The following is a 23,183-nucleotide window of genomic DNA, read 5'->3' on the forward strand; positions in this document are numbered from 1 at the left end:
TAACAGAAGTAATTTGATTGGTCTACACAACTGTACTGTAACATATATAAAACCTGCTTTACACTGTATCAAGGTCCTCCATGCATTAGGCTGGGGCACCCCTGTGCGCATAGCAAAAGTAAGAGAATAAATTCCCTTGGTAATTTTATGCTAAGCATCTTTGTTTCCCTCCTCAGCCAGTGAACTGACTTTTATACCCCTGAGGGCTCCCTTGAAGGGTCTTCTTTAAGTGGTTGTGGCATATACATTTGCTTCAAGAGCAGCTGGAAAAAGCAAAGGCTGCTTACAAAGACTGTGCAGATAGATGTTGGTGACCAGCACCAGACTTTGTGGTTGGGGACTATGTTTGGTTGTCTGGTGAACATGTTCATTTGGCGCAGTTTTTTTCTAATTTAGACTCGTTATCTTGGGCTATATAAAATCACAGCCCAAGTTAGTCTGGTCACATTTTGTCTGCAGCTTCCACGTGCTCTCAAGATTCACCCTGTTGTTCACATCTCCCCATTAAAACCCATTCACTCAGATCCCTTCTAGTGGCAACCTTGACCTCTGCCCCCAATTATGGTCCAGGGCCAGAGAAAATATCACGTCTGGGCTATTTTGGATTTCAGGATATCCTGGGGTACCCTGCAGTATTTGATTGATTGGGCATGGTATGGCCCAGAGGACCATTCCTGGGAGCCCGCATCAGAGGTGCATACCCCAGCTGACGTTCAGGCTTTTTGTGTCCATTATCCTGCTAAGCCAGGTCCACTGGAGGGTGTGGGGGGCACACCCTTGGTGAGGGTGGTGGTGGTGTCAGGTTTATGCTTGTATCTGTTCAAAGGAGATGATGTTTTATAAATAGTATGTCTACATCTGCCCTTGGTTTGTTACCAGGATAGCTAATAAATCTGGCTAGCAGACATTGCTCAGCCTCTTTGAGCTATTACTTGCCTAGAGACTTTGAATCACACGTCTTTGTCTCTCATTTTGGGCCTGCCCTGACAATTACAGATTTTTGGCTAACAGAATAGAGCAGTAGTTGTACTGTACAAATTAGAATTATCTGGAACTGTTTTCCTTCACCCTTGTTCCAAAAGCAGCATTAAATAAGTGGTTTATCTTGCAAAAAGAAAGATTAGTCACTTAATGTTTCTGAAACCACAGATAATCCAACATGAGAAGACTTGAGTGTACAAAAAGTTCACATCTGCAGCTCTAAAACACCAACTTGAGAAAGAGCAAGAGTTGTCCCTCACCTTGATTCTGCTGACAGCCTCTTGTGCCTGCATCATTCTCACATTCTTGGAGGGAGTTTTGTCAGAAAGGAGTTGAGTGGAGCCAAGGTAATTGGCAGCAAAAATTATTCCATCAATCAAGTCTTCAGGATCACAAGGTCCAGGAACTACAAATACAGGAGCAAAAAAATCACATTAAACCATGGCAAAAAAAAATATATTCTGATCACTTGAGCCTGTACCTAAGAGCTGTAAATGCTCTGTCGCGATGGAGGGAAGACACAGTCACTCAATATGAGTGATCAGCAGACTTTGTTTATTGTCTCTTACAGTCACCTTTTATGCCTTGTTATAATTAGCTCATACATATTACAAAAGTTAAGTTCATTATTGGTTAGTTGCCTAAATATCAAGCCTCCCCCTAGTTTCTCTTCTGTAGTTATCTGTTCCCACCTGCAACATTCTTTTCCCACCAAAATCTTCCTGTTATTGTGTAACAAGAACAGCCAAGGATAGTGTATTTTTGCTTTACTTCAGATAAGCTGAGAGCGATGTGCATTTTTGTCCAGCCAGCTGGACTATGTCTATGTGAACTTTTTCAGCTAGCCAGTTATCCACAATGCTCCACTGAACTATTTCATTTTAGCATGATGGTATGACAAGCAATATTTTAATCAAGGAATACAAAACACCGAGCATATCTTCCCAACATCTCTCCAGCAGAAACTATTTGCTAATGCAATTTCTCAGAATAGATCATTGTCCTATAAGGTAGGGTTCACTCCAGAGCAAAATAACCTCTTTAGTTTTGTTCTTACATAGAAACAAGAATACTTAAATTATTCTCTCAGCACTTTGAATGGGTAGTGGAATCTCCTCAAGAATACTTTACAATTATGATACACACACACCCCTCCATAATAGAGGAGATTGATATTATCAAAATTGCACTCATTCCCAACAAGGGTATTGTGTTGGGGCAGGGGGGGAGGTGTTATACAAAAAGATTTTGATGGTAAATATACAGAGCAAGTGTTCTTGCATTTTGAAAAAGCTACTGTCTTAGTCCTGCAAAATACTTAATGACTTCAGCTCTCATCACCTTCTGTGTAAAGTTAAAAGTCAAAGTAAAAATCATCTCACAAATCAGTACAAAGAAACATGTATAATATACAGGTTTTCAGGTGCTTGAGGATTATATCTGCTGAAGACAGGGCTTTTCTCTCTGTATGTTAAAATTCTCATGATCTGAGAAAAAGGGAGGTTTTTGGAAGAAGCTTCTTGTTTTGCTACAAGTAAGAAAAAAAATCTGTTTAAGGCCACTGAAAAAGTACAGATAATCATCATTTGAGAGAATTTGAGAGAATTTGTAAAATTGTCTATATTATATCAAGAAGTATAAACTGATTTTGCTCTCTGTTTTTCTAGGAACAAAACCTGATCCTTTTAGAACAGAGTCTTTAGTCAACTCAAGAGTTAGCCTGAGATTTAAGAGGTGCTAAAGCCTGAAGTTGAGCATAACACAAAAATGCCAATTTTCTTCTAATTCACCAAAGATGACATTACCAAGGACTGAGATCTTTACCCCCAAAATAATGTTATATAAATGCAATATAAGTTAATTAAAAAAATTACTAGCTAGAGCTAAATGTTAATCACACTCATAATATGCACACAAATACGAGTACATACACAATCTTTACCATGAGGCTTTCCCAATTTGTAGATGAAAGCTTAAGACTACTGATTTTGATGTACCTTGAGTGTACTCAATCTATTCAGATACTACATAAATGGACACTGTCCTGGTTTCAGCTGGGATAGAGTTAATTTTCTTCTTATTAGCTAGTACAGTGCTGTGTTTTGGCTCTGATGCAGAACAATGTTGATAGCACACTGATGATTTTAGTTGTTGCTGGGTAATGTTTATACTAAGTCAAGGACTTTTCAGTTTCTCAGGCCCTGCCAGCAAGAGGGCTGGAGGGGCACAGGAAACGTGGAGGGGACACAGCCAGGACAGGTGACCTGAACTAGCCAAAGAGGTATTCAATAACATATGATGTCATGCTGAGTATATAAACCGGGGGAAGAAGAAGGAAGGTGTGTGTGTGGGAGGGGCATCTGGCATTATGGCATTTGTCTTCCTGAGTAACTGTTACGCATGATGGAGACCTGCTTTCCTGGGGATGACTGAACACCTGCCTGCCCATGGGAAGTAGTGAATTAATTCCTTGCTTTGCTTTGCTTGCATGCGCAGCTTTTGCTTTACCTATTAAATTGTTCTTATCTCAACCCTTGAGTTTTATATTCCTTTCTGATTCTCCTCCCCATCTTTCTGGGTGAGGGGGAGTGAGAAAGTGGCCGCATGGTTCTTGGTTGCCAGCCGGGGTTAAACCATGACAACACCCCAAAAATGAAAGTAATTATGATCACTAATCATGTTCAAGAATGAAACCTAAAGGAATAGAATTTATATTGTTAGGGCTGCAGGCAAATGATTGGTCTGCTGATTAGGCTGTGGCCCAAGGTTCAGCTAGTTGGACAGGATGTGGAAAACTACTGGCCATGGCATGAGAAACTGCCAGATTTGACAGGTAACAGAGTGATAAGTTGCCAAAAGTTACAGGCAGCACCATGAGGGATGGCTGGATTGCATTGGTGGTTAAGGGGGAGCTACGTGTGACTTCAAAGATACCTGACAGGGAGCATTGGGGGCCTTTGGGGAAGTGGAACCTTGCAAGGCCAACGGTGCCTGGGTAACTGTAGCATATAATGCTGAGAGTGTCTCGGGACTGGCATCAGAAATACCAAATCTGGGCATGGATGTAGCAAAACGGACCAGTTGGCAAAGAGTAATTAGAGGCAGGGTTTTTTATTTGGGAGGAGACCAGGGTGAAGAATGGGAGGGATCAAATTAGATGGAGGCGGAAGTACAAGCATGGGAAAATGGAGAAAAGGAGGGTTAGAAGAGGCCAGTCACATGTTAGCAGGCTGCTAGTCAGTACACTTGTTTGACTGAGCGTTGTGCCTTATCACTGAAGTCTGTCCTGTCTTCTTATTAAATCCTTTTACTCAATTAATTTTTCTGTGTGCTCTCACCCTCTATCCTATGTGAGCGTTGTAAGGTCTAAGCGCCAGCAACTGGAGAAGGGGCCACAAGTTACAGGGCCCATAGGTTTAGGTGCCAGCAAGTGGAGGAATCAGCGTGTTTATATTTCCCTAATGATTTTTAATACTCTGTGTGTGTGTGCGTGTGTGTATAATTTGCTAGCACACATCAAGCTGGACTAGCTGTCAAGTAGGAGACCTGCATCTCGAAAGACTCAAGGTGTGGGTGAGAGCGCCAAGTCCAGGCATGGATATTAGAAAAGGAGATACAAAAAGAAGGGCCAAGCAGTGGGGAAAAGGATAATAAAGTATGTAAATCATGTGATCTGTGTTTTTTGTGGGTCCCCCCTGGGCAATCCTGTGCTTGATCAGTCACTGCAGTCTAAGTCTGGACAATGAAGAAAACCTTCTGTTCTGACCATATGACACGTCAAACGTGCTTCCATGATCAGGATGACTGGGGGGGTTGAGGTGCTTTCCCTGGCTATCAGGGGAACACCCAAGTGGGATAAAGCATGCATTTGGATATCACTATGTTGGTGCCTGTTCCAGACCTGACAGCATCAGCATCTTACCAACCACTTTCAAGCAACCACATAGCATCTAGACACGCTACATATTGGCATATTATTGCTCAAGCTCTGAAATTATACAGTATTTCAATTGCTGATATTTATTACTTTATGCATAAAGGCCTTATCAGCACTTCGATTACCAAACCCTTTATAGCATAGTTCTTGATCAAAACACAAAATCTTAAACATCTTTAAATCTTAAAATATTAAAAATCTTTCACCCTAGAAAGAGGTATGGATAAGACAGGAAGCATATTAAAAAGGAAAGAGGAACATGTTTTATTTTTATGAGATGTGAACACACTTGCAGAACAACAGTATTGTTCTTCATAAACCCCCCTTCATACATTATGTTAGAGTATAGAATTATCTGTTGAATAAGTGTAGTATAGGTGAAAGTTTTTCTCAGACTATCAATTACCTGCATAAAAATAGTGTATTCAATGTTTTAAGCAACTGCCCACTGGACCAATATCTCAAAGAATGTTAAGAAAATTTTTTTCTTTGTTGGGGGGCAGGGACACACTTTAAGATGGTCTTGACAAAGAAAGGGCTGTCTACCAAAGAGAGATCCTTCATTGGTTTGAATTTCCAAACCTCAGCTAGTTTCAAAGCAATCCATGTAATGTACACCAGTTCATCTGGTCATGGGTTCTAAAATATACAACATGTATTTTTAAAGACTAAACCAATGTTAAAATTTTCAGCACACTGTAAAACAACCAAGGGATTTAAAGACATTTTAAATTAAATATGACATCAGCTTTTTAAAATTTTTTTGGCCGTTCTATAAAGCATAAGGGTTATTTAATCAGAAGATAAGTACCTGAAAATCAGTGCAAGTTTACTCCTACTTGCCTGCTAATTAAATCGCAGTTTTGTGTAAATTTTGACTGTTTTGTCTAACCTCTGTTCCTTATCAAGCAACAAATTACTCTCTACACACATTCACAAACATTAGGGATTCCACGGTTTGGGGTGTTTTAATCAGTGATTTAAATGATATCAATAACAACCCAGTTGAAAGGTGGCAAGAGCCATCAATAAAATGTTATAAAATAAGAGAGACATTTTACTCAGCTTCCAAAAAAGCCTACAAGGGTTTAATATAGTTCCAGGTTGGACACATTTTAATCTAAATCAGTTCATCTAACCTTAGCAAGTTTTATGTTCTGCACATAAAAATAAAATTATATACATTAAAAACTTTGGCGTTCATATAATGAAAAGAAAATTAAGTTATGAAATATATCTTACCTTCAACATATGTTGGGAATGAAACCAAGCTTTTTCTGGACTGTAATCAAGACAAATAGTATTTCAAACAGAACAAAATATGCTTAAATGCACATTAAAAATTCCTCCATAAAAATTAAATCACAGTAATAGTTATTAGCAAAAGATGGTGAGAGTTTATTAGGAAAATATTTACTTTTAAATTAAAAGTCTGACCAATTATTAGAGAGTTATTATCCCTAAATACGGTATATTCTATTAACATGTTCATCAAGCAGGCAACACACAACATTATTTTGAATTAGCTCTTGGTGTTTGGCAACACACTTCCTGACTACTAATTAGTGCTGCGCTCTCTTTAACAAAGAGAAATACAGGAAAAAAACATAATCTCTCAAAGACATTTTTCAAATAAATACCTATGGAGATATTTAAAATGGACCAATACTAATATTATTCATGACAAAAAGCACTGACTTGACAAAATTTAATTACTTATTAGGATTGTTCTTGACAGACTATGTAGCCACCTATATCTGCTGGAGTAAATGCATTTAATAACAGTCCTACACTGATTCTGTAACAAGCACAAAAGCACATATAAACGTGCATGATTTAGACAATGAAAACTGCAAGCAAGGCATTTATTCCTTGTTTGTTTAATCAAGTAAAATCTCACTTTCATGAAAGGTGGACTTACAGAAAAAAACCAAGAACATCCATCCTACACTTGTAAATACACAGACTAAAATAATACCTCACTTCCAATTGTAATTTTATATGAAAGACTCTGTGGTAAAAATAAAAACATCTAGAAAAAATAACTTCAGGGACATTCACCATTTTGTTATATTCAACAATATATAGATATGGGAGAATTTACTAGACAACTTTGTATAAAAAACCCATGGCAATAGGTATACTAAAGAATATGCTACTATTAAACCTTTATGAAATAAAACTTTTGGATAAGTCAAGCATTACAAGATGTTGACAAATCTGAACCTCATTCTACAATGCATTAAAATTGGAGCAACTGCTATATATATATAACAAAACAAGATCCATGTATGATCAGGATAAAGTCCAGTGTCTCAGAAGAGGTTCAGTTGCATTTACGTATTCACATATATACCAAGTTGTTTTCCTTTATGATAGGCTGTTTAACAGCTTTTGTACGCTTGTGACAAATCAATCACTTGGGAAATACACACTTATGTGACAGGTAAATGACTAATCTGGTGAGCCTTTTCCATTTATTGTTACAAGGCTGCAAGGAATAAGTAATATTTTTCATCCTACTAAACTGTCTTCACTGAAAAATAACTGGTGGTAGAAAAAAAAGGTGCATAAAACAGAAAACAGAGCCTAGAGAACCTTAAAATACTTGGCCTTTCCTCATGAAAGAGTTGCTGAGTTGTCCAGCAAAACCATGAAAGCTCTTGTGGTGGATTTGGCAGTGTTAGGTTTACAGTTGGACTTTTCCAACCTAAATGATTCTATGATTCTTCTCAGAGACAGTATCAGCAGAGAGAAATTTGTGACTAAGTAATGACCACCTGCTGTCAAAATGCTTAAGGGAAATCAAGTGCTGAGAGGACACAATATTTTATTTTCAAATCAGGATTTGCTGTTCTTTGGCTATTCAATCTGTTGTGATGACTTTATTTTTACTGTGCCACCTATACCCAATTCAATGCAGTTGCTGCTACTGTGATGCTAGCAGAGATTCAATTTTAGCTGGATTCTGACAGGCCTAGAGAACAAAACAACTGTACACTTCCAAAAAATCAGAGGCAGCTTATACACATAAGTATACTTTTCAAAGCATATATATAATTGTTTTTAAAAGACTCAAGGCCTCATTAAATTTTATGTATATAATTACAGGTTTGACAGATATCCAGTAATCTGACTAGCCAATAAAACTTCATTTCAGGATAAAGCCGTGTAAACTAATATAAAATTAATGTTTTTATTACAAGGGCTCTACACAGACAATTTTTTTCATTCAATATCCATGTCAAGAAACACTGATAAAACTAAAGTAATAACAAGGTATCAGATAATGTTACTGAAAAAGGGGAATCAATTTTTAATTATATATCCATGAGTAAAAAAAAATAGGACATTAATGTTGAATTACTGGTTTTGTCCATCAACTGAACACTGTAAAATTTATATTTTAAATAAAGATTTTATTAAGACCTATAAGTGTTTCACAAAAATGATGAGGCTTTGTCATTATAATTTTTGTAAGGGAGATACTAAACCATGCAGTGTTGCTTATTTGCATGGAAAAAAACCCAAAACCCCACAACACATCTGACTGAAATTACTCCGAAAGTTTATTACTTTAGAGTTGTCACCAGTCTTATGAGGAGTGGCTGAGGGAACTGGGGTTGTTTAGCCTGGAGAAAAGGAGGCTCAGGGGGGACCTTATTGCTCTTTACAACTACCTGAAATGAGGTTTGTAGACAGGTGGGGTCTCCGCTCCCAGATAACAAGCAATAGGACAAGAGGAAATGGCCTCAAGTTGCACCAGGGGAGGTTTAGATTGGATATTAGGAAAAAATTCTTTCACTAAAAGGTTGGTCACGCATTAGAACAGGCTGCCCAGGGAGGTGGTGGAATCACCATCCCTGGAGGTGTTTAAAAACCACATAGACATGGTGCTTAGGGACATGGTTTAGTGATGGACTTGGCAGTCCTGGGTTAACAGTTGGACTTGATCTCAAAAGTTTTTTCTGACCTAAGTGTTTCTATGATTCTAAAGCAACTACATCTGTAAACTGGATAAAGCCAGAGGCTTTAGCAAGCTCAAGAATATTGTAGATGAAATCATAATGACACAGTCCAATACTGCTTTGGTGCAGGATAAATTAAGGATAAAATTCCTAAGTCTTCTGAAAGCTTCCATCCCCTTCTAAATGCAAGCATAGATTTAAATTAAAATATACACAGGCTACAAGCTTTTTCACCCCCTAGATGATAAAGAAAAAAAAAAAAAGAAAAAAAAAAAGAACGGACTAAGTCTTAAATTTCAGCCAATACTTCTGGTTATAGTACACTGGTTTATTCATTTGTAGAAGATATCATGCTCTTAGCTGACTGCTAAGCACAAGTTATTTATCAGCAACTGTGTCTACTTGATTATAGATCTCTCTTAACAAATCTAACATTGAAGTTTGAAAAAAAAATTCTCATCTCTCATCTCAGCTCAACTACAGCAGTGTGGAAACCTGCCTAGTACAGGCCTTGACAAAAAAAATGAAGTGTATAGCTTGCTTTCAAAGAGTCGAGTCAGGACTCCTAGACTGTAGTTCCAGTTCTGCTTGTGAATCATTGTCAGGCTATCAAGAAATCACTTACTTGTTCCTATGGCTCAGTTTGATAGATCAGATTGATAGGTCAGATTGATCAATAAGATAGTGGGCAGCATTAAATTACTACATTGGAAGGGCCTATTCACCTGGCTGAGAAATGTTGTTTTCTTTATGGCAAGATATTCTGCAGAGATAAGGAAGAGGGCTAGCTCCTCTTGCCCTGAATACAGAGGTCATGTTGGCAGTGTTCCTCAATAAATCAATACCCTCTAGCCTGTTAAACAAGTGCTGGTGCAGCCAAACACAGAGTAAGGAATGCCATCACAAATGGTCTTAGATACCCTATGTTATGCATTCAGTCAGACAGAGAGGCAAGCACAAAGGAAAAATGTCAAACCAGTTTTTTCTTTTTGTTGCTGTTTTGGTAAAAGAGAGGAGATTATACATGTACAAAGAGGTAAAGAAAATAGAAAGGCATAAGTGATACAGACAAGACGGTGGCTTTTAACAAGATTGCACTACCTCTTTGTTAATGGAGGTCTCTGCTGTACTGCAGACATCCTGATGATGTTGCCTACTTGGTTCTGCACCCCAGGGTGGAGAGGAATCAGGAGATAGAGACTAGACATGGTAAGAAAATAAAGTTACATAATTTGAGTGACTGATGTAGAAATATCTCTGGTTTGGCAGTGGGAATAAGAAATGAGGAAAACACCAAAACATGACAAACACTTTCTGAAGTGTTATAGCCCTTCCTTTTCATTGCAAAGATCACACACAGTCTATTGGGATGTTGAGACTTATCTAAACAGCTAAATCATCAAAGAAAAACTTTTTTTCTTTGTCAATAAACTATTCAATTAAGCACGTTGAAATATTAATAGCTGCCCTCAGTGATAGACAACTGGTAGGTTGACCTCAGCCAGCTGCCACACACCCACCCAGCCACTCCCTCACTCCTGTTCCTCAACAGAACAGGGGAAGAAGATGGAAAAGCTCATAGGTCAAGATAAAGACAGGAAGATCACTTACCAATTACTGTCATGGGCAAAACAGACTTGACTTGAGGAAAATTCCTTTAATTTTTGACAATTAAAATAGCTTTGGATAGTGAGAAACAAAGACAAATTAAAACAACACCTTCTCCCCACACCCTTTTCCCAGGCTCAACTTCACTCCTTCATTCCTGACTACTTTATTTCCCCACACCCTGAACAACACCGGGAGGATGGGAAACAGAGGACAGGTTGGTCCATAACAGTTCCTTTCTGCTGCTCCTTCCTCACACTTTTCCCCTACTCCAGCAGAGGGCCTCTTCAGAAACTGTAGTTCCTATCAGGAAAAATCTGCTCTAGCATGGGCTTTCCACAGGCCTCAGTTCCTTCAGGAAATATCCACCTGCTCTGGCATGGGGTCATCCACAGCCCCCGTGTAGATATCTGCTCTGGTGTGGTCTCTTCCACAGGCTGCAGGGGAATATCTGCTCTGGTGCCTGAAGAACCTCCTCCAGCTCCTTCTTCTCTGACCTTGATTTTTATATTACTGTTTCTAAATTCCCCCCCCCCCCGCTCATCATCTGGCATTTTTGTCCTTTCTTAAATGTCTTCAAAGAAGCGCCACCAACTTCACTGACTGGCTTAGCTTCAGCCTGCTGTGGGTCCATCAACAAGTTGGCTGGAACCAGCTGTGTCTGGCACAGGGCAGCCCCATACCTATTACCACAGAGACCACATCTGCAGCCACTCCCGCTACCAAAACCTTAATTAAATCTTAATGGAGAAACCATCTTTCAGACTATTTCCCCCACTCATTCACTATCATAAAGAATGTTCTTCTCTGTTCCAACTATAAAACCTCCATCAGATATTATATACTTGGGAAAGTCATATTAGAAAAATAAAGCAAACAGCACAGCAAACCAGTATCATGAATTTTCTATCTCTTTGTGATCCACCAGCAAATACCTTGGTAAACTGCTGTGAGAAATGTTATCATACTAATAGGACACTCCTATGGAATGCTGCTAATATTAAAGAACTATAGCTAGGTATCTAAAGTCAAGAGTAACAAGTACTTCAGTGCAAATATGATACAAAAATACAGCATGTAAAAGAGCATAAAGCTTTGACCCAGCAAGTATTTCAAAACCAAATTTTTAGGAGATGTGGCAGTGCAGATGTCATAAGGTGAACTCTCAGAGGAAGCTTTAGTTGCACACTGTTGGGTTGTTTTTAGCCCAGCAGCCCTGAAATTCTAGTCTCCTTCAACATAGAAATATTTGTCCTTGCTTTGCCAGATCAGTACAGTTTGTCACTAATAGTAAAACAGTCAAATACTATCCTTCTAACTTCATAAACAATTATTACATACCTTCTCTAAGGCAGCTAGTGTTATAACACTGTAATATGACTATATTTCTGCTTTGAGATGGCATCAGCAACAATCCAGAAGCAAATTCTTGGCTGCATACACACCCCAGCTCAAATTTTGAGCTATATCAAATATGAAGCTATAAAATTTAATTTCTGCTGCTTTTTCTTCACAAACACACAGCAACAACAAACATCCACCCCTTCTTCCTTTTCCTCATTTCTTTAAAAGGCCTATCTTGTATATTTGCTAAAAATAAATTCCAGAATCACATTCAACTAATAGAGGCTACCAAAGAGTTAGAAAACAATTCTTTATACAGATGCATCCTAGGTAAACAGTAGCCCTTGCTTCTATTTTTTTATTGTTATTTTTCACAACTGTGGGGCAAAAAGAGACATACAGAAAAGGTGATTTTGTAAAATGGCACCTAAATATGGGAATATACTTGTACTATGAAAATGCTGAAACATCTGTAACCCATAAGATCCCTGGCACTCTAACAAGTACTTTGAGAGAGTTATATGCTTCCTAACTTACCATGTGACACAAAATGTTACAGTTCTGTGCTGACTCAACTGCACAAGTAGCATTTCCTATTGTGGTGGGTTGACCCTAGCTGGATGCCAGGTGCCCACCAAAGCCACTCTATCACTCCCCTCCGCAGCTGGACAAGGGAGAGACTATATAATGAAAAGCTCATGGGTTGAGATAAGGACAGGGAAAGATCACTCACCAATTACTGTCATGGGCAAAATGGACTCAATTTGGGGAACAATTAATTTAATTTATTACCAATCAAATCATAGTAGGATAATGAGAAATAAAACCAAATCTTAAAATACTCCCCCCCCCCCCCCCCCCCCCCCCCCCCCCTTCTTCCTGGGCTTAACTTTATTCCAGATTTTCTCTACCTCATCCCCCTGAGCAGCACAGGGGGATAGGAATGGAGGTCAAGGTCAGTTTACTACACATTGTTTCTGTCGCTCCTTCCTCCACAGAGGGAGGTCTCCTCATACTCTTCCCCTGCTCCAGTGTGGCAACCCTCCACAGGAGACATTCCTCCACAAACTTTTCCAGTGTGGGTCCTTCCCACGGGCTACAGTTCTTCACGAACTGCTACAGCATGGATCCCTTCCATGGAGTGCAGTCCTTCAGGAATGGACTGCTCCATCACGGGCTCCTCTCTCCATAGGTCCTTCCAGGAGCCTGCTCCAGTGTGGGCTTCTCACAGGGTCACAGCCTCCTTTGGGTGCATCCACCTGCTCCACCATGAACCTCCATGGGCTGCAGGGGGACAGCCTGCCTCACCGTGGTCTTCACCACAGGCTGCAGGGCAATCTCTGCCCTGGTGCCTGGAGCACCTTCTCTGCCTCCTTCTTCACTGACCTTGGTGTCTACAGAGTTGTTTCACATATTCTTGCTCCTCTCTCCAGATGCAGTTTCTATTGTGCAGATGGGGTTTTTTTCTCTTCTTAAATATGTTATCACAGAGGCACTACCAGTGGTGAGTCTGTCTTGGGAGCTGGCTGGCATTGGTTCTATCAGACATAGGGGAAGCTTCTAGCAGCTTCTCACAGAAGCCACCTTTGTAGCCCCCCTGCTACCAAAACCTTGCCATGCAAATCCAGTACACCTATTCCCTTGGGAAAGCATTCCCATCACATTCCTATTCCCATTAGATACATAATGCTGTTTATATTACAGTTAAACATAAAAGGTGTGAGATACTGTCAATCTAACTGACATCATATACAGATATTGGAAGACTGAGCTTTAAACAGTAAGCAAGGACAAAAAAAATAAAGCATACAATCCTTCAACACCAAATGTATCCACAAAGAATTCTCTGAAAAGCCTGAAAGTTCTCATATTCATATGCAAAAATAATAATTAAAAAAGCTTTTACATAAACTAATCTAATTGCTGACATATAGAAATTCAGCACTGCTTAAATATGTTAATGGTTGTTCCAGTAGCATCACAAAAATCCTAAGCTAGTCTTGTCTACAGAATATTATTCTTATTGACCAATCAGAAAGATCATACACCTGTCTTCTAGGAACTGTCTTTTCATGTTTGCTACAAAAGTTTCTGAAAGAACTATTGCAGCCTGACCAACCCCCACCTCCCCAAATCCAAATATCATACAATCTACAGTGTGCTACAAGACATGCAATTTATTCTGAAAGTTATTCTGAAAAATGCTTGTATGGCCAAGTTTTGTCTTTGAAGAATAATTGCCTGTTTGTTTTCCTCAGCAAAATGAAAATACAGAGGTACAATATGCAATATACACTACAGCCCACAAGTAGCTTTTATACCAATAGCTAGAAATATTTGAGAAATCATGGGGGACAAGCAATTTATGCAGCTACTTGAAACAGTATAATCTAATATCTAAAACAAATGCCCAATACTGCTTCTTTAAGAGTTAATAGAACTGCTTTAGAATCCTAACTAAAACTTTGTCAAGATACAAACAATAAATGAATGTCAGTCTTTCTATTATTACCATAGAAAACTTTGCTACGGACTTTTAAAGTGCTTTTTTCAAGGAGTCTTAATAATAATAAGCACCTGCAACCTTTTTTTTCCTCCTCCTTGAAGACCTACCTACATTTCACTTTTAGCCCAGTACATCCAAAAATTCTCCATCTTAGCTGCATTGCTTCAGTCTAACAATGTGATCCACTTCACCTGAGAGTACTTCACTGCCCTTTACAATGGGATTTAATAACAAAAATCAATAGGAAAGACAATAGCAGTGTTGCATCCAACTTATCCTGCTCAACCCAGATGGTTAGAATGTCTTCTAATACTAAAATCTGCTTGTTTTAGAAGAGTGATGCTGTTTACCAAATTTTTGCAGTAGTATATCTCAAGACCTATGATTTGTGCGCTGCATACATCTATTTGTACCTTTAAATGCCTCCTTCCCATACTTAACTAAGAGCATTCACAACATACAATTTCTGGGTGGAGATATCACTTGCATATCATTCTTCCCTAGGAGACTACTTTGAAGATACAGGGCCCTTCTCTTCCAGAGGGATGAGAGTATATACCTGGGAGAACCATGGCTTTTTCTAAAGCAGGGGTCCTCAAACTTTTTTAACAGGGGGCCGGCGCGTGGATTAAGTGGCAGGAGGTCATCTGCAGCTGCTTGGTTTCCCCCCCCAACCCCCGTCGGAGGGGGGGCGGGGGGGGTTCTGTAAATACTGGGGGCCGGATTGAGGACCCTGGGGGGCCATAGTTTGAGGACCCCTGTTCTAAAGGGAATGCCTCTATGCTGTTCTGTCTGATGTGTATGTGCCAAAAAATCCATACCAGTCCATCATGAGGGCATGAACTGCACTTCTCCAGTTCTATGCACAGAATATCTAATCTAACTGCATCTGCATAGCCTTTTTGATACAGTGTCAGTTTCTCGATATCATAACTCTTGCTGCTGTGAAAAATGAACTGATATTATATTTTAAAACAGATTATACAAAACTGGGAGAAGTGGCTGATACTCTAGTCCAGAGGATTGTGCTGCCATCCAGAAGGACATTGAGAAACTGAGAAATGGGTTGACAGGAACCTCATGAAGTTCAGCAAAGGGAAATGCCAAGTCCTGCACCTGGGGAGGAAACATGCACCAATACATGCTGGGGGCCACCCATCTGGAAAGCAGCTTAGCAGAAAATGACCTGGGGGTCCTGATGGACACCAAGTTGAACATGAGTCAGCAATGTGCCTACACAACAAAGGCAGCCAGCAGCATCCTGGGATGCATTAGGAAGAGTGTCACCAGCAGGCTGAGGGAGGTGATCCTTCCCCTCTAGTCAGCACTGGTGAGGCCAACCTGGAGTCCTGTGTCAAGTTCTGGGGTCCCCAGTACAAGAAAGACATGGAGATACTGGAGCCAGTCAAGCAAAGGGCCATGAAGTTGATTAAGGGACTGGAGCATCTCTCATGCAAGGAGGGGATGAGAGAGCTGGGAAAGTTCATCCTGGAGAAGAGAAGGATTGGAGGGGCCTTAACAATCTATATAAAAAGCTGATGGGAAAGTGTAAAGATGACAGAGCGAGACTCCTCTCAGTGGTGCCCAGTGACAGGACAAGTGGCAATGGGCACAAACTGAAACACAGGATATTCCACACTTCTTTTTTTTTTTTTTTTAAATACACCATAAGGGTCATTGGAAACTGGAACAAATGGTGGAGTCTGCATCCTACAAGACATTCAAAACCTGACAGGGCAATATCCTGGGCAACCCACTCAAGCAGCCCCTGTTTTGAGCAGGGGGCCTGAATGAGACAATCTCCAGTGGTCCCTTCCAAAATCTGATACTAACCCTCACAGTATCCTTCTGAACAAATCATCCAACTGTGAGTTGAGTGGGTTTATGGTGGACTGAGTGATGAACTGGCTGAAGGGCAGGGCTCAAAGGGTTGTAGTGAATAGGGCTACATTTGGCTGGCAAGTGGTCACCAGCAGTGTTCCTCAAGGTTCAATTCTAGGGCCAATTTTGCTCAATATTTTTATCAATGATCTGGATGCAGGAGCTGAATGCACCCTTAGTAGGTTTGATGATGATACTAAACTGGGAGGTGCTGTTGACTCTCTCAAGGGACAAGAGGCCTTGAAGAGGGATCTGGATAGATTGGAGTATTGGGCAATCATCAATGGCATGAAATTTAACAAGACCAAATGCTGGATTCTGCACCTGGGACAGAGTAATGCCTGACACAAGTGTAGATTGGGAGACTAGTGGCTGGAGAGCAGCCCTGCAGAAAGGGATCTGGGGGTGCTGGTTGACAGCAGGCTCAATATGAGTCAGCGGTGTGCCCTGGCAGCCAAGAGGGCAAACCGCATTCTGGGATGCATTAAACACAGCATAACCAGCTGGTCAAGAGAGGTGATTATTCCTCTGTATTCAGCACCAGTGTGGCCCCACCTTGAGTGTTGTGTGCAGTTCTGGGCCCCACAATTTAAAAAACATGTTAAGGTCCTTGAATGCGTCCAGAGGAGGGCAACAAAGCTGGTGGAAGGGGATGGAAAGCATGTCCTATGAGGAGCGGCTGACAACACTGGGTTTGTCTAGTTTGGAGAAAAGGAGGCTGAGGGGTGATCTCATTGCTCTCTACAGCTTCCTGAGGAGGGGAAGTGGAGAGGGAGGTGCTGATCTCTTCTCCCTGGTATCCAGTGACAGGATGCATGGGAATGGTTCAAAGCTGTACCAGGCGAGGTTCAGAGTTGACATTAGGAAGCATTTCTTTACCAAGAGAGTGGTCAAACACTGGCAAAGGCTTCCTAGAGACGTAGTTGATCCTCTATGACCGTCCTTGTTTAAGAGGCATTTGGACATTGTCCTTCACAACATGCTTTAACTTTTGGTCAGCCCTGAAATGATCAGGCAGTTGGACTAGATGACTGTTTTAGGTCCTTTCCAAATGAACTATCATATCATATCATATCATATCATATCATTCAATGTATTATATTGTAATGTAATATTTTAATATAATTTAATATAATGTGATATGATGTGAAAAGATATGATATTATATGATATAATATAATATTATATTATATATTATATAATATTAATTAATATAATACAATGCATGAGGATTCATAGAAAACCTCTAGAGACTGCAAGCAGATTAGGAATCTGAATCTTTTCATATCTGTATCTGTAATATTACATTTATGTTAATAGTAAATATTAATAAGTTTTTCATAGAAACTTTTAGCATTATTATCTGACAGAAATCAAAACTGTCAAGCCCACAATTAATAGAAACACCAAGGTTCTATACTGTAATGTAAATTATTTCATAGTTATTCTAATTATCCAGTGGATATTTGGTAAAAAATGTAGCAGCACTTGTTTCAGAAAGAGTCAATAGAGCTTTGTGTCAAATTCATCTCTACTACAACTCTAATGAAGTCAGCAGCATTTCAGGAAAATTTGGTGCACTGATAACATATATCTATTCTCCTTATGCCTTTTTTTGAATAAAAATGTAAAATAGATACAGAATTGCATAGTTTATTGAGGAATAAAATGACTCACAGAACAGTGTAACCCTCTCAGTTCCACTGTAATGTGTTGTCCTGGTTTCAGCTGGGACAGAGTTAATTTTCTTCTTAGTAGCTAGCACAGTGCTGTGTTTTGGCTCTGATGTGAGAACAATGTTGATAGAACACTGATGTTTTTAGTTGTTGCTGGGTGATGTTTATACTAAGTCAAGGACTTTTCTGTTTCTTGGGCCCTGCCAGTGAGAGGGCTGGAGGGGCACAGAAAATTGGGAGAGGACACAGCCAGGACAGGTGACCCAAGCTAGCCAAAGAGGTATTCCATACCATATGACGTCATGCTGAGTATATAAAGGTGGGGGAAGAAGGAGGAAGGTGTGTGTGGGGGAGGAGCATCTCGCATTATGACATTTTTACATTTGTCTTCCTGAGTAACCTTTACGTGTGATGGAGCCCTGCTTTCCTGGAGATGGCTGAACACCTGCCTGCCCATGTGAAGTAGTGAATGAATTCTTTGACTTGCTTTGCTTGTGTGCACAGCGTTTGCTTTACCTACTAAATTGTTTTTATCTCAACTACTGAGCTTTACATTCCTTTCCGATTCTCTTCCCCATCCCTCTGGGTGGGAGAGGGGAGTGAGCAAGTGGGTGCGTAGTGCTTGGCTGCCAGCTGGGGTTAAACCATGATGGTCCTTTCTGGTGCCCAACATGGGGAACGAAGGGTTCAAGATAACAGATTTGATTAGAATGTGCTAGTTTGAATTTAAAGCTGTTTAGCTATGAAGGGGTAGGTTTCTGTGCTTACCATGGGGCTTGCTTACCTTCCTGTATATTAGAGTCTACTGCTTGTTAGTGGCTGCTTCTTGCTTTCACTGCTTGCTGTACTGCTTATCATCTTACTGTGCTGTGCCTGGGAACATTCTGATAACAGCAATGGCGATGAGCCTGGGCTGGCAGATGGCCAGGGCATTGCTGCTGTTTCTGTGCTGCTGTACTGGACAGGCTGAAACTCCAGTGTGAACTCAAATCAAAGGGACTGCGACCTGTGGATGAGTCCATGTGGGATCAGGACACCCCAAAGCATCTGTAGCTGTGAACAAGTCCATGCCTGAGCGGGTATATCTCAGAGCATCTGTGGCCATGGTTATGTCTGTGCTGCAGCAGATATGCCTCTGAAAGAATTGTGGCCCAAGGACAAGTCCATGTTGGAGAAGGTACACCTTGAAGCATCAGTGGCTGTGCATGAGGTCATGCTGGAGCACCTCAAAGTGTGTGGTCATGGATAAGACCACGACAGAGCAGGTACAACCCTGGAATGATAGTGGCCAGGGATAAGGCCATGATGGAGCTGATTTACTTCTGAAGGGACTGTGGCTGTGGGTAAGCCCATGTTGAAGCAGGTCTATGGTGATGGCCCATGGATAAGGCCATGTTGGAACACATGCACCTCAAAGTGACTGTGGCTGTGGATGAGTCTATGCCGCAGCAGGTATACCCCTGGAGAGACTGTGGCTCGTAGCTGAGGCTCCACATGGAACAGGTACATCCCTAAGGGACTGCAGTCTGTGGGTAAGTCCAAGCCGGAGCAGGGGCAAGGGGAGGAGTTCATTGCAATGTTAAACTCTACAGGCTGATCTGAAGGGACCGGGGTGGAGATTGTAATGGATATACCTTTAAATTGTTATAACTCATGATTAGATTTTCATGTTATAGGAATTACTATTGCAGCAACCACCTGAACCATTGGAGGAGAAGCCTTACAAGAAGCAGTGCAAGTGCAGCAGTGACCCGATCTGAGCTGGCTTCGATGCCCGATAACCCCATACAACACACAACCTCTCTTCTCCTGAGTGACCACCATAAGAGATCGTGTTCATGTACTAAATGAACTCAATGGACATTTTATAGATGTGTTTACAGGGATGGTGCATAGACTAGGGGAATGATGTCTGTGTATTATATCAAAGGATGGGAAGGGTGGTGGTGGTGAATGAGGTTGTATTGGAAAGTGTAGCATGACGTAAATGGTATGGAATAAATTGTGGATGCTGTCCTGGTTTCAGCTGGAATAGATTAATTTTCTTCTTAGTAGCTGGTGCAGTGCTGTGTTTTGGCTATGATGTGAGAACAATGTTGATAGGACACTGATGTTTTTAGTTGATGCTGGGTGATATTTATACTAAGTCAAGGACTTTTCAGTTTCTCAGGCCCTGCCAGCAAGAGGGCTGGGGAGGCACAGAAAATTGGGAGAGGACACAGCCAGGACAGGTGACCCAAGCTAGCCAAAGAGATATTCCATACCATATGACGTCATGCTGAGTATATAAACTGGGGGAAGAAGAAGGAAGGTGGGGGCATCCAGCATTATGGTATTTGTCTTCCTGAGTAACCTTTACATGTGATGGAGCCCTGCTTTCCTGGAGATGGCTGAACACCTGCCTGCTGATGGAAAGTAGTGAATGAATTCCTTGTTTTGCTTTGCTTGCATGCATGGCTTTTGCTTTACATATTAAATTGTTCTTATCTCAACCCTTGAGTTTGATATTCCTTTCCGATTCTCCTCCCCATCCCTCTGGGTGAGGGGGAGTGAGAAAGCGGCTGCGTGGTGCTTGGATGCTGCCCAGGGTTAAACCATATGTGTATTACATGGTCCCTGTTCCTTTATTTGTAACGTGAGCCTATAGCTCTGCATACTTACGTATCCATCTGGTGGCCTCTGATCATTACAGTCCCTGGTTTGGCTAATGTCCTGCCTCATCACCCAAATAGGTTCTTTTGGTTCATCAGGGGTATAAGGAGAATGAAGAGTCCTTGTCTTTACTTCCTCAATAGCTTCTTTAATATCTTTGATGGCCAGTGATATTGCATCCCTTTTTTCCTTTTTGCACCTCTGTACTGACTCTCCTGAGTTGGCTGTGGCCCTAGAGCCAGCTGACAGTTGACCATTGCTTTCATGCTCCCTGCCAGGGAGAGCTTGAACATGCTCCAAGCTCTCCTCTGCCTCTAGCATGTCTTCAGTAGCCTTGTCCAAGCTCTGAGAGCTCATACTCTGTTTCACCTCTGCCACGATCTGATCAATATCTTCCTCTTGTTCATAGCTGTCCATTCTTGGATATGGAGCAAACTCTGCCTCTTTCTCAGGGCTGTCCGACTCTCCATCAGATCGTTCATCATAATGGTGAAGGCGGGCACCAAGAGCTTCCTTGCGATAGTTGTCAGCTTCCTCCCTTTCCCACTCATAGAGGTGAAGCCCCTCCCTAACATCAAGGTCCAGCACATCCCCAATCTCCTCATACACATGCTCCTGCTGCCTATAGTCAGCATAGGGCTCAGCATACTGCTCATCCTCTCCTTGGCGGAGGGGCTGGTGAGTGTAGACATAACCTGAGTACACTGCATTCATGGTTTCTTCATGTTCAGTGGAGTGGAAATGTACATGATCAGGCAGTGTTTGATTATGAACAGCCTCAGTGTGCTCTACTTCAGCATTTTCTGTGTACTCCTCAGACTCAGGCCTGTACTGCACTGCATATATACTCTCAACCTCATTCTCCTGTACTATATCTACATCATAGCCATGCTCTGCTGTGGCTATAACATCCCTTTCTACCATGTCCATGTGATTGTGGAAATCACTCTCAGTGCTGGCTGATCGAGCTAGCATCCCTTCCTCTTCCGGCCCAAATGGTACCCCTTGGTTGCTGTTTCTGTGGCTTGAATAGCAGATCAGAGACTGTTGTTCCTCTTCTATCTGTGAGTGCTCCAAGTCAGCTTCCACTGATTCATTCATATCTTCATTTGCTGGCTCTTCATTCACCTCCACCTCAGATGGTTCATGGAAAGTTCTGGTGTGTAGGCCACTTATTCTATAGACATTTTGTCTACCAGGACTGGAAAGAAATTAAGAAAGTGATGGTATTAAAAAAACCCACCCAAACACAACCACAAACAAAACAGTCAAACAAAAAAGCCCCACAATATGGAGACAACAAACAACCCCAGAGTAACCAAAGGCACCCTTGCTTCTCCAACAAAGTTTTGGTTTCATCAGCTCTGAAGTCAGAGGACAACCAGCACAACAGCATGACCTTCCAATGCAAATTGTTTTCTACCAGCACCATTCAATCAGAGATGGGACCACAATTCCTTTGAGAATTGCAGTTTACAGTTTTATGGACAAATTCTCTGGGAAAGAATCCATTGTCTCAGACCAGTCCAAGAGGTGCTTCTATGGAATATCCAGACATCTAGACAATGTAGAAAAAATGCACATCAAAGCAACTAACTTTCACCAGGGGCTCAGTTGTGGTAGAGATATTGTGGTAGGATGTGGCAGTGTAAAATGACAAAGAGATTTTATCCCATTGCAGTAGTCTGCAATTGGTCAGATATATGATACCTTTGCAGACTAGACATTTCCAACATGATATCTTCAACCAAGATCCTCATCCTAGGTACCTTTCAGTCAATGGAGAGAAAAAAGACTTTTAGGGTACAATGCAAAGTGCCTATTTCTCTTCCCTAGAGAAGCATAAGATAGCTAGCTCTAGTATAGACATCTTCATTAAATACATCTAAAATTATGCAAAAATACTTCTGCCCCAAATGTCTTTCCTAAAACAGTGAATAGACATTACAAATATTTATAACTGTGACCCTTGCTACATTGAGACTAGTGAGACATTTTAGTTTTATCAAATGTGTTCTGTTCAGAGTAAAAAAAACTTAAATGATGACATAATTACAACAGAGGTCTGCCAACAATGATAATTATATACAGCATGGAAATAAGATAAACCTATAAGAATACAGCTTATCCTCTAGATGTTTCTCAAAGCAACCAAGTTTACCTAGCTCAGAGGGTATAAGTTTTACCTACAAATGGCAGCTATTCTGAACCTTGTCCAATATTTTAAAATGTAGTGTCAGAAAACCATACAATGTATTTCAAGTGTTATTGCATAGCCATGAGAGAAATATAATTTTAGCCTGTGGTTTACTACCAAATATAAGGGGGAGGGGGGAGAAATGCCTGTCAGAAGACTTATATTTTGTTATATAAAATGATGCTATAAAATATGTCAGATACCAATAATAATTAAAAATCAATTCAACACATAGAATAGAACTTGAACAAAATTTAGTGAATTCAGGCAGAGAGTCTTAAATTACACTGCTGCACTAAACAAGCTCTGTGCAAAGCCACAGAAATGGTTGTTGGGTTTTTAGTTTGGTTGTTGGGGTTTTTTTTGTGGGTTTTTTTAATTATTTTTTATTCCTGCAGAGAAAAAGCAATAGTGATTTCATCTGCTGTTCGTC

General features: G+C 40.7%; 1 protein-coding gene across 1 annotated transcript in view; it reads right to left on the minus strand.

Annotated features, from left to right (window-relative positions):
• Window positions 1-22,313, minus strand: part of LOC121080675 (amyloid-beta A4 precursor protein-binding family A member 1-like) — a 69,162-nt gene extending 46,849 nt beyond the window's left edge. The window contains exons 1-5 of the mRNA XM_040578815.1: window positions 22,264-22,313; window positions 20,563-21,754; window positions 9,988-10,086; window positions 6,161-6,200; window positions 1,242-1,387 (exon numbers count right to left, since the gene is read on the minus strand). Coding sequence (XP_040434749.1) covers window positions 1,242-1,387; window positions 6,161-6,200; window positions 9,988-10,086; window positions 20,563-21,754; window positions 22,264-22,313 — 1,527 coding nt within the window. The remainder of the gene's footprint in view (window positions 1-1,241; window positions 1,388-6,160; window positions 6,201-9,987; window positions 10,087-20,562; window positions 21,755-22,263) is intronic.
• Window positions 22,314-23,183: the final 870 nt, after the last annotated feature.

This window comes from Falco naumanni, chromosome W (genome assembly GCF_017639655.2).
Source record: "Falco naumanni isolate bFalNau1 chromosome W, bFalNau1.pat, whole genome shotgun sequence".
Classification (NCBI taxonomy): domain Eukaryota; kingdom Metazoa; phylum Chordata; class Aves; order Falconiformes; family Falconidae; genus Falco; species Falco naumanni.